The following is a 12,000-nucleotide window of genomic DNA, read 5'->3' as shown; positions in this document are numbered from 1 at the left end:
GTGGCTGCTAAGTAGGACCTTATGCGACAATGCTGTGCAAGAGAAATGACAGCTTGTATTAGTCCGTTTCAGGTCATTTTCAAGGATAATCAAAAATAATGGGGATGCTCTTTTATAATGCAGATTCAGTTGTGTGAATAATTTAGGATACTTCTTTTTCAGGATTGAGTTTTTGAAGGAGGAAAGGGAAAAAAAAATCGTAAGTTTGCCAAACTAGGGGTTGTTTGACAAACTAGGGATGCTAAAGCACTGTCTTTCAGTGGCAGGTCCCTGTACACAGATGGAGTTGCAGAAAAGTCAGCAAGATTTGGCACGTGTCCTGATTTATGTTTGACTAGGGGGGAGAAAGGAGGGGTGACGGAGAGACTGATTTTAGGATCGGTGCCTAGAAATTAATGCAGAGCAATTAAATTTACATCTTTTAAACAGTAAGCATTTGGTTGAAACCTGCGGGACTGCCAAAAGTGCATTAGTATGTTGGAGCAGGAAATCCACTGGTTCTTAAAAAGCATTCCAATGCCATTTTGCAATTTGTATCATGGGATAAATTACCAATTATATACATTTAATTAATATACTCATTAAAGTGATATAAAATATCCCAGGAAACTAATATTTCAGCTGTATTTTTAAGTCAGTTTTATATGTTTTACTTACAAATTAGAATGCCTGACAAGGAACAGCTATTTTCAGTAGAGGCAGAAAAAATATTTTAAAATGTTTTAAGGGATAAATGTTCATTATTTTTCTATGAGAATCAGCACATTTTGCACTGAGAAGATATACTTCTGCTTGTAATTTAAGGGCACATGAAAATAATCCACTTCTCTTCCTACTTTCTAGTGAGGAGGGAAAGGAAAAGAATCATTTTCCGTGTTTAAAGCATTTTTTGCCTTTAAACTCCCAGCTTACGTACACTTCATCAAAAGCTCTAAGAAGTAGAGAAAAGAAGTCTAGAAAAGGTACTAAGACAAACCTTGTGTGATCCCAGAGATTTTTAAGAAAGGAACAGATTAACTCTAAATTAAATAGTGCCATTAACCAGATCCAAGAACTGAATCTTTTCCCTGGAGCAGCTCCTCTTTTTACAGGTTGGAAATTTTGTGTTGCATCCAGTGTCACAAAAGTGAGGTGAGGAAAATGTACCATTTAGAAAAGGGCAGCTGTTCTCACCTGCATATTCTCCAAGAGCAGGAACACCTTGGGTTTTACACAAGCTGGTTGCCTCCAGGTAAAGAGACCTTGCTGAGTATGGAAAGACCAGGAAACCCTATTGGCCTTTCCCCAGGAATAAATTAAAACTAAACCCAGAAGCCTCTTAAAGTCAAATAAGAGCTTATGTTAATAACATCTCTATAGCAACATGCCCAAAAATTCTCTTGGAGAGGGGTTTGGGAAAACTGCCAAAACAAGTAAATTCCAGTCTTGCCTGCCTCAGGTAGCTGAGCAGAAACAAGATGAACATAATTCCTATGGCTGACTGCAATCAGATACCAGATATAATGACCTTATTTTACCATCTATACCACTGTAGTGGGATGGTTTGTTCAAAACTCTGAGAAGGCTCCTGTTTCTGTACTAACTACACAATACTAATTTTGCTCAATAGAATTACTGGAAAAACTAAAACTAAAAATAATAATAAATGATTCTTAGTGTTTCTAGAAATTTTGTAAAGTGGAGAAGGATTTTTTTTTTTACTTCTAAAAATGGAAGAGAGAAGAAGGAAAGAAAGCAATCAATACCTTGCTGCTTGAGAAAACATCTGGAGAAGCACGGGAGAGATGTGTTACATGTTTGGAGAGATGAAAGCTCATTAAGTGGAAAAACAAATAACATAGGGCCCATTCTTCCCTTTTCAGAGATGATTCTGCCAGCAGTGTTGCTGTGTCTCGTAGCTGTGCTGCCCTGGTCCTCCGGAGAGGTAGGATTCATGTTTTGCATGTGGAAAATCTGGATTGACCTGGATAGACTCAAGGCCTGATTGATTCTGGCTTTTCCTATGCACACTGGTTTAAATGTAGGAAGAGTCTTGTTAGATATCTGGGTTTTGCAGAGACAATATCCTTGAAGTCCGGTGCCACAAAGAAAACCCTGTTCTCAAGGTTTGTCTGTTTTCAAAGCAGACGAATGCACCTGTATTTTCACACCAAACTCTCTATTGGCTCTGTTACTCATAACTGTGTTTCTCAGACCTGTACATACTTTCTGAAGATCCAACCCAGGGGGATCTGTATGCTTCTCCCTTTCCTCTCAGTACCATTCCCTTAACAGGCATCACTGGTTTCCTTCATATAGCTTAATTGATTTATGTAATCCATATACACTTACAGCAGTTCCTCTTACTGAGTCTAAAGTTGGAAGTTTGCTATTTTTGCTTCAGAAACACTGACCATTTTTCTCCTTTATATCAGCTGGTTTACTAGAACTACTTCTTTCCACAAATATTATTTTTTTAATGCTATAAGACTGAAGCTCATTTAAGTACATTAAATGGTGAATACAAAAGATGTGCTTGGTGCGTGATGATCATTGCCACTTGGATTAGGCAGAAGACTAAGGTATTGTTGAATGAATGTATTCATAAGGTATTATGAATGAAAAGAGAAATAGTAATCAAATACTGATGTCTAAAAGTATATTGTATATATTATACAATTGAAATATACGAGATGTATGAAAAAAATTACTCAATGTAGTTAGGTTGTCATGACGTGAAAATAAATTCTTACAAAGATTTTCCTACATAATACTATCATATCACTAAAACTAAACCTAAATAAATCCAACTGAATGAATGGCATTGGTAGGTAACTAATTACTTTATTCTGGGAAAAATCAATTTATTCATATATCCATATGAAGTGTAGTATGACAAAAATAAGAGTAAGAACTGTCGCACTCAAGTCAAAGTAGAGAACAGTAGCCTAAAAATATGATATTTCAATTTCTGTTCTTCATGTTAGCCTAGAAAATCAATTATAAAGACTGAAAACAAAAGGCAGAATTCTTCATATGGTTATTCTTGCTATTAGAAAATACAGGAAGAGTTTGAGAAATGAAGTCAGTTATGACAGGATTGGAAGAATACATTGACACCTTATTCCTTGTGCGGTGGGATTTCCTGATGGAAACATCACAAGAAGTCTGTTGACAATCCTATTGCTATACACGTGCTTCAGTAAACAGAAATTGATAGGCATGTTTAAAATGTTGAAGAAGCATCATGAGCCCACTCAGGTCGTTGTCTGATTTTTAGATCCTGTTTCCTCAAACCTTTGCGAAGGAAACTATAGTAACAATAAGTCAAGTCTGATACAGTTGACTAAATTTAAGGGTCTAATGTCACATGCAATAAGATATACTAGACATGATGTGATACAGGAACCAGTGGTATTTTTATTACTGCTAAACTCTAAGTGATGGATTTGAAGTGTTGCACATAAGAACAACCTCTAGATAGACCTAGGAAATGAATTATAGCACCTCCTTCACTACTGGGACCATTCCTTATCTTGATGTTAGTATTTTAACATTTCCTAGACAGTGTTCAATATTTAGTTACATTCAAATAAATAAGAAATATAATATAGTCTTTCAATTTAGGAACCTATAAGTATCGATACTCTGTCAACTAGCAATTCAGACCAGCAAAAGCTGATTGTTGACAAACACAATGAACTCAGGAGAGGAGTAAGCCCACCTGCCAGCAACATGTTGAAAATGGTAAGTTACTTGCATTTCTATTTGCAGGGAGTAAAAGACCCTATGAGAGATACAGAACCATATGCAAGATCACATTATTTAAGGTAGCAGCAAATATGCTCTCACAATCTTTCCTGTGTTGAAGTGCTAAGAATACCAAACATAGTTAGTACTAAGAAAAATATAATTTTGGGAAGACTGGAAAAAAGGATCTGGCAAATTTTGCAGCATATGGACAATGATGCCTCTTTCTCTTGAAGAAATATGAAGAGGAAACACAACACTGTTCCTTTTTTTCTGATGCATTCATTACCAGTCTGCACTGCACAGTTAGTTTCCAGTCTTTTCATGGGTACACAATTACTTAGTTGTTCCTCCCCACAAAAAAAAAAAGAAAAAAAAAAGAAAAAAGAAAGAAAGAACACAGGTGATAGAAAAAGGAATGCATGATTTTTGTTTTTTTTTTTTTTCCAATTAAAAGTGTAATTTCTAAAATTTTTTTTCTCCATAAGGAGCTGTTAAATGTTACATAGCCAAATGACCAATATTTTCTCCTTTCATTAAGGAATGGAATCCTGAAGCTGCAAAAAATGCTGACATTTGGGCAAAACATTGTACTTTTGAGCACAGTCCTCCAAGAATGAGGAAAACCAGTAAGTAAAGTATGACCTCTAAATGAAGATTAAATTTGTGTTATCCATGTGAGCAGCTTACAGGCATGAGATTTTTAAATTTTCAGATATCAAAATGAAGCTGAAATAATGTGTTAACATATTTTAAACTTAAAGGATTCCTATTTGCTGAGATGAGACTGTATGTTACTTAGCTATATCTAAGTATTCTATAGTTTTACAAAAATTAAAGGATAGGCTTCACATATCTCCCTTAAGATGTCCACAAGGTAAATATCTAAACCAGAATTAGTCATTGTATATTTCTATATAATAAATGGAAGGACATAAACACTTCTAAGACATGATTCATCTCACCTATATTTTAAGGTGAGACACAGTGCATCTGAAAATGTGCATTTGTATTCTACACAAAATTTACTCAAGTGACTATCACAGAAAATGATATTTGAACTGAGTAATTCCACTGAAAATATGTGTAAAAAGATCACAAGAATGTTCAACAGGAATTGTATGAAGCATTGTCACCAGCTTGTCCAATTATCAAATTCATCATTAATCTTTGAAAAAGGTGTGCACATTTTTCGTTTTTGACCTTTTACCATATTCCTATTCTGGACTACTTCCCATTTCTATCATTTCAGTTCGTTTACAGCACCAAACATTTAATTAGCTTTTTGTTTTATTTTTAAAACCATTTGTCTAAGCATTTGAGATGACCTGTTATATTCTGTGTGACTTCATTAGTGCATGAATCGAAGACAAAATTCTGCATATAAATCCTCCTAGTAAGTGAGGAAAGTTAAATCCCGTTCTCACCCCAAATGTACTAGTTTTACAAGTACATCCCATGTACTTCAGGAGGTGAGAAAAAAGTATTCCATCAAAATATTCAAGAGAAAGAAGAGGACCCAGACTCAATTTATTACACAAATCAGCTTGCCTGGACTGGATAAAGCTGTCTAGAGTAGAAGGGATGAAGGTTAAGGGTTCAAAAGCAATTGACAATGCTAAGCATAATTCCTAATGAAGATGGGACTCAAAATTTTTAAAAAAATCTCTGGCAACTTGAAAGTAAACAATAGAAACTATAGGATTTGCCTGGATTAAAACAGTGAGTTAATTCATATGACAAATACCTTTCTGTGTACTAGAAATAAGGTTTGAGTTGTTGGGATTTTCCCAAGATTACTGAACTATGACCTGAATATTGAGTGGGATTGCTACATTTTAAATAGCAAAATTAGAATTACCACAGATGAATCCTTGGTGAATTCATGGAAAGGTATCTATGGTTGTGCAGAAGCCCTGCCAACACCAAATTCCCAGTCAGACAGGTTAGCTATGCTGAAAACCAGCCAAGTGACAACTTCAGTAGTGACAAACTCACTGAGTCATTGACCTCTATGGAAAAAAAAAAAAAAAAAGGAAAGAGCACTATCCCATCTGGATGAGAAGAACATCCCTTCCATACAGCCTTCTGCTGGTTCTCCTCACGTGTGTCCTTTTTCTGCATTTCTCTGTATCCTTATCTTTTCAGATGTAAGCTGTGGTGAAAATCTCTTCATGTCAAGTGTTCCTTTCCCATGGCCAGATGTCATTCAGGCCTGGTATGATGAGAAGAAAGATTTCAAGTATGGAATTGGAAAGACAAGCCTAGATGCTGTGGTTGGCCACTATACTCAGGTAGATCCAACATTTTTATATTTGAGCCTGAAACAATAAATACCTTTATGTTAGCTAAATGACTTTGCCTGTCTCATAAGTACACCAAAGACAGAAGAGTCATTATGATAAAAATAGCATGAAAGCTTTCAAAGTAACAGAATATAATTGAAAATAATGGGCTAAATGTCCTTTCAGTTCTTTGTTTAGGAAATAAACTAGACAAGAGAAGTTGTTGATGTCTTGGTGTAGGAAAGTTGCAACCAGATGACATCAAGCCCAGGTTACTACTAGGGAGTGTTCCTGTACAGCAGGGAGGCAGGTATAGATTTAGGACAAGAGGTAAGAGAGACATAGTCATCCTAGCCACCCCATTCCCTCCTCATCCAATATAATAATTGGTGACAAGCAGGGCCTTTGGATCTGGCCTTGGGAGAATACTTGGTAATTTTGAGCTTTTTATGAATCATGATTTTTTTAATGCATGCTTTCTAATATATGTGTCTCAGAACCAGATTGTTATTTTGCCATTACCACCTTTGTTTTTGTATTTTGCTCCATTAAGCTGTTCGACCACACACACCCTAACTCATGTGTACAACATGACAAACAATTACCACTTGTATGCATAAAGATACTGACATACCAAAATTTTCTCAGGAAAAAAACAGAGGGAAGGGACTTATTGTCTGTTTAGTATTTGAAAAGTGATTAGTTTTAACTTTACTGTCCCATTGTTTGGAAAAAGGGGAAGGGAGAGGAAAGGGAACCTCTTCTGATCAACTGTGCATGATGCAGGAGACAAAATTTAAAATCATGATAACCTGCATCTTCTTCAACAGCTGTAACCGACCGGAAGCCTATTTTATAGAGACAGACAGCTTAATTTAAATGTTCTGAGGATGAAGAATCCACCACATTTCCTGAATATAAACCTCATTATATCCTAAATGTTCTTTGACTCAGGGTTAAATAGCACGAAAAAGAAAATTATGGCTTTCCTGCAAGATGAGACTTACATTTTGCTATACAGGGTAAATAAAGTGACCCAGTTTTGCTTCTGATATGTTTCTTTAATACATAGTGTATTTAAATGATTTTCACTTTTTCTTTTTTTAATTCTCCCATGGTTTTTATTCTTACATCTGCAGGTAGTTTGGTACAGGTCTAACGAAGTTGGATGTGCATACGCTTATTGCCCTAAGATTTTGGGATACATATATGTCTGCCAGTATTGCCCTGCGTAGGTATTGATTCTGATACTGGAACTCCTTACTACATTATTAAAATAAGTTAGATGATGGAATGCGTATCAGTGTACATCACCTGTAGATGGCATAAAAGTCTGCGGACCCTTTGGAATATGAAAAGACAGAAACACACTTGTAAAAAAGAATTGTTATACCAAACGAGAAAATATAAAAGTAACAGATTAATTTCAGATTAATTTTTATTTACCTACCATTCACAATTTTCATCATAGTGAATCACAAAGGAATATTTTCTACATTCTCTTTGATGTCTTGATTCACAAAGGCACATTAATATATACAGTACTATTCAAACTTTATCATTAATAACAAAACAATAGTGAGGATTTTAAGGCAGAGTTTTCACAAACTTGTCTAAAACTAATTTTGACAAATTGACATTGTAATATAGAAAAAAATGTTTTAGCTATAACCGAAGACTGAGTCTGAATTAATATATGCATGCACTCATATAATTACATTTTTCCCTTAAGCATGTTAGACTGATTTTCTAATTTATACTGATAAAATTGATGTTTCAGGGGGAATCATATAAATTCACTCAATACACCCTACAAAGAAGGAACACCTTGTGGCGATTGCCCTAATGATTGTGACAATGGACTATGCAGTAAGTTTTAAGTATTTAAATTACGACTGAAGCAAAGTTGATACCTTTATCTCTTCTTTCTTTGGAGAGTAGTTGTTGATCAGGTAGCAATAGCATCAAACCTAGCAGAATAAGAGATTAACAAATTTGAATCACAATTTCTTTGTACAAGAATTCTAGTAGAAAATAAAGGAAGTTTAGTTGAGTCACATTAATATAAAACTTCCCTTCAAATCTATCTTCTGTTATGTCTTTGGAGTAATTTCTCACCATAAACTAAGGTACAGAGGAAGAAAGCTTCAAAATGCTTTACAGTTTCAATGGGAAGCCTCTTTGATAGAGCTAAGAATATTGCATGGGTAGTCAAAAGTTTTGGATGCAGTTGTAGATAAATAACAACAAAGAAAAAAGTTATGGGAAAAAAGAAATGATTAAAAATTATTCTGAAAGGAAAAAGTTCCGCATTTATGATTAATTTTATGTTTTGATTCTTTTTCAGCCAACCCCTGCAAGTATGTGGATATGTATGCAAACTGTGCGAACTTGACAAAGTCTTTCGGATGTAGCTTCTTTAATACAGGCTGCCCTGCTACCTGCCAATGCCAAACTGAAATAAAGTAACAGGCTTAGGCTTTTCCTTGCCTGGTATCCTTCTCTTTAATGATGATAACTTTCACAAAAACAGATTTTATCTCACGTTTCTTATGTATGCAGAAGGACTAACTTCAGTTGAATTTCTCACATCAGACGGAATTGTAGGATCATGTACATGTTTTATTTGCATTTATTTATCTGGAACTATAGTAGAGTTTCTTAGCTGAAAATTGGCATTTAGGCACCATCCTAAATCATGTTTATGACTCTATCATGTTTAACAGCTCAGGTCTTCCTTCTCTAAAACTGTTTTCTAAGGACATTCCTTAAAGTTCCTTATTTCCATACATTTCGCATGCTCTCAGCATATCTGCATAGTCCCATCTGCTAATCAGACCAGAAAATAAACAGCATTACCATAAACATATAGTTTTCAAAGGGTATTAGGAAAGCAAAGCAGCTTCCATTAGGTTCTCAGTTAGAATTTGTGATTCTCCTGACATACTTTTCCTTCTAAAACACTCTATTACCTTTAGTGGGAAAAGAGCATAGTTCATTTAAACAGGTGGTTCTGTTTATAGTGTAGGGTGGTACTCAGCATAAAGAAAGGTAACTAAATCTATTCTTTAAAAGAAAAGACTTGCCTGAGAAAACGGTTTAATACATACAAACAAGTAACCAAAGGAAAGGGGGTCTCTGCATTTGGAAATTTTGCTTTTAATTAAAACTAGGCAAGTCTTTTTTTTTTTCTTTTTCTTGTTAATATTTCGTATTTCTGTATCAATCATTAAATTACTGATTATTCACTGAGCAATTCATTTACATTTGCATGCCACTTTGTGGCCTTACCAGCATTTAGTCTTGAAGGAAGGTTGCTTCTTTAGTAGCATAAGCAGAATCTTTTCCTGTGAGATTTCCTACTGAAAAAAAAAGAAAAAAAAGAAAAAAAAAACACCTTTCTCTCTGACTCACTTTCAGAGAAAATGACTGTTAATACAAATAGCATTCATTATCCACTTCTCTGGCTGCCAATGAGCAAGTGTTCCATGACACAGTTCCATGAGACTAAATGTCATTTTAATGTCACCTTAGGATGATTTCACCTTCCTGTGCTCCTGTAGGAAGGAATCTGTTGTCATAGCTTCCTTGTTTCCCAGCTTCCATGTCTACAGAAGCCTTAGACAGAGATTAATTTAAGCACACATTTCTGCTCATTCATTCCAGGGGCATTTCTGCTAATCCCAAAGAGTGAGGAGGAAGTTAAAGGACTAATTTCACAGCATAAAAGTTTCAGCTTTTTTCTTTTTTTCCCCCCCATTTTCTCATTCTTCTCCACCACTTTTTTTTTTTTTTTTTTTGCCATTATGCCATGCTATTCTCTCATTTTGGTTATACAGGGTACATTTGCAAACATCTGTTAGTGAACTAGGCAATGCCAAGACATAGACCTGTGCACTGGAAGCTACACCTGTACTGTTATATTGTTAGTGCAAATCCTATGGCAGAATGATGATTATGCAATAGTTAATCTCAATTTTGTTATTCTTAGAGAAATAAGTAGAGCAATTGCCCCCTTTGCTGCAAAAATGAATAAACATTTTGTAATGGGCCTAGAAATGCACTGTTTTCTCTTGCATTTGCTAGTGAATTTTTGCATTTTTCTAATGTATTACCCTTCCCTCTTAACCAATACCACAAGAAATGATGTCTCGAAAGCTGTAATGTAAAAATCAACCCTCAATATCTCATCCTAGAGGATCCAGGAAACTGAAGCCTAATTTAGCCCTATTAGCCTAATAGCCTCTAGCTCTATTAGCCTAATTTAGATACACAGAAAGATAATAGAAAAAAATGCATACTAGCCATTTTGCAATGGAATAAAATGACAGAATTTGTCAAAAGCCAATCTTGTCCAACCAATCCAACTTTCTTTTTTAATAACTATGTCTAGTGGATGGAGGCCTAACTTTGGCATGTTTGACAAACCCCCAAAGACATTTGCAAACTAGAGAGATATGATTCAGATTAAAGTAATGTCTGTGACTATTTTTTATGTGGGGTCCAACTAGTGCTTCTGAGACATGAGAAAAGTTTACTGACTGACTGCTAATGAGGATGAATTATTTGAGAATACCATATGCATAAAGCTTAGACAGATTTAGACATGAGACGAGTAACAAAAGGGCAGCAATTTTCGATCTTTTCTGAAAACAACTTCAGGCACTGAAGAACCCTTAACTGGAAGAAATGGTATATGATTACATATTTTCAGGTGCTATGCAGTTTAGTAGGATATTAATGGTTTCACTAGAATTGAAGTACTTAATCAGCAGTATGTCCCAAACCAGAATGCTGATCCTTTGAGAAAACAGTGCATTACTTCACTAATCTCTCAGTTTCCAAGCAGTCAAACATGGATAATAATTTATCTGTTCTTTTAGCATTTTTAAAAAAAAAGAAAGAAAGAAAAAATGCTGAGTACTTGATACTGAAATAGTATAGGTACCTGAGTAACAGATAAACTTGAAACAAAGTGATGTTATAACCACTCCAAATTCAGGAAAAATTAGCTATGCTTTTCCCTCTCTTTTTCTTGTGAAGAGGTCTCACAGAAAAGAAAAACTCTTGACAACTTATTCCTTGTTATTATTATTATGTTAAATAAAATAACTAGTTTCACTTCTTGAAACAAAAGTCTGGTGCTATTTTTCCTGTGACACTTCCTCCACTCCCAGCAATTGCTTTTCCCCTGGGGACTTCACAGCCAGGCACACCTCTTCCTCCTGTCTTTTCCCCTTGGTAAGAGCTGCCTGGGACACTTCCTTCTTCCCCCATCGGCTTCTCAATTTAAGAGAGAAAGGAGGGTGGAGGAGAGTGGGGCAAACAAGACTGTTTTCTGTAGGGGAACATGGTTAAAAGCAGTCAGCTCAGAAGAGAACAGAAGATCATGGAAAGAGATGGATGGAGTGACCCTATACCACAAGAATGACAGAAAGAGTGGGAAACTGAGGCAACTGAGGGGGGAAATTGAAGGGTAAGTGTGAGTGGAAACTTCCTTGTCCTCATGTCCACTATGCCAAAAGCCCAGAGTCTTCTTCCAGACACATTTACTCCGTGGAAACAGCTGATCCTTCTCACCCATTTCCTTCAAACTGGGACTTGCTCAGCATAAGCCCTAAGTTTTGCCCACACAGGAAGCCTTGGGATGGCTTTATTGATACCTCAGTGACTTAAAGACCTGGTTGAGCACACCTGTCTGACAGCACTCATCATAAGATAGAAAACCAATGTGTTGAGCAGTTGTGGTTGCTGCAAGAACATATTTTCATATAAGACTTTAAATGATGTGATGATAGTTGGATTAATAGTCACTGTAGCCTAACACTTAAAATGCCACATTTCAGCTGAAGAACAAAATGCCACATTTTAAACTAAAAAGCAAAAGAACAGCTGGTCATGTAAATTAGAAGAATATGCCTTACTTGTGTGAGTAACTATTGATGTCTGCCTTCCTAATTCTGCAAGGACTTCTGCTTTTGTAAAG

General features: G+C 35.6%; 1 protein-coding gene across 1 annotated transcript; it reads left to right on the top strand.

The window, feature by feature from the left end:
• Positions 1–1,862: 1,862 nt before the first annotated feature.
• LOC104570686 (serotriflin-like) lies at positions 1,863–8,483 on the top strand. Its single transcript, XM_010217717.2, has 7 exons — positions 1,863–1,924; positions 3,607–3,726; positions 4,271–4,358; positions 5,878–6,023; positions 7,154–7,245; positions 7,795–7,883; positions 8,362–8,483. The coding sequence occupies exons 1-7, from the start codon at positions 1,865–1,867 to the stop codon at positions 8,481–8,483; spliced, it is 717 nt and encodes a 238-aa protein (XP_010216019.2). The 5' UTR covers positions 1,863–1,864.
• The last annotated feature ends 3,517 nt before the right edge of the window (positions 8,484–12,000 follow it).

The sequence above is a fragment of the Tinamus guttatus genome, unplaced genomic scaffold (genome assembly GCF_059628265.1).
Source record: "Tinamus guttatus ecotype Peru unplaced genomic scaffold, ASM5962826v1 Tinamus_guttatus_pri_ptg000055l, whole genome shotgun sequence".
NCBI lineage: Eukaryota > Metazoa > Chordata > Aves > Tinamiformes > Tinamidae > Tinamus > Tinamus guttatus.
This window is presented reverse-complemented; position numbering and strand designations above follow the sequence as displayed.

Excerpts from the sequence above, each read along its gene's own strand:
- LOC104570686 (XM_010217717.2), top strand. The coding sequence starts at position 1,865 with ATGATTCTGCCAGCAGTGTTGCTGTGTCTCGTAGCTGTGCTGCCCTGG. Across the intron at positions 1,925-3,606 it reads TGCCCTGGTCCTCCGGAGAG|GAACCTATAAGTATCGATAC; the intron begins GTAGGATTCATG and ends CTTTCAATTTAG. Across the intron at positions 4,359-5,877 it reads TCCAAGAATGAGGAAAACCA|ATGTAAGCTGTGGTGAAAAT; the intron begins GTAAGTAAAGTA and ends TTATCTTTTCAG.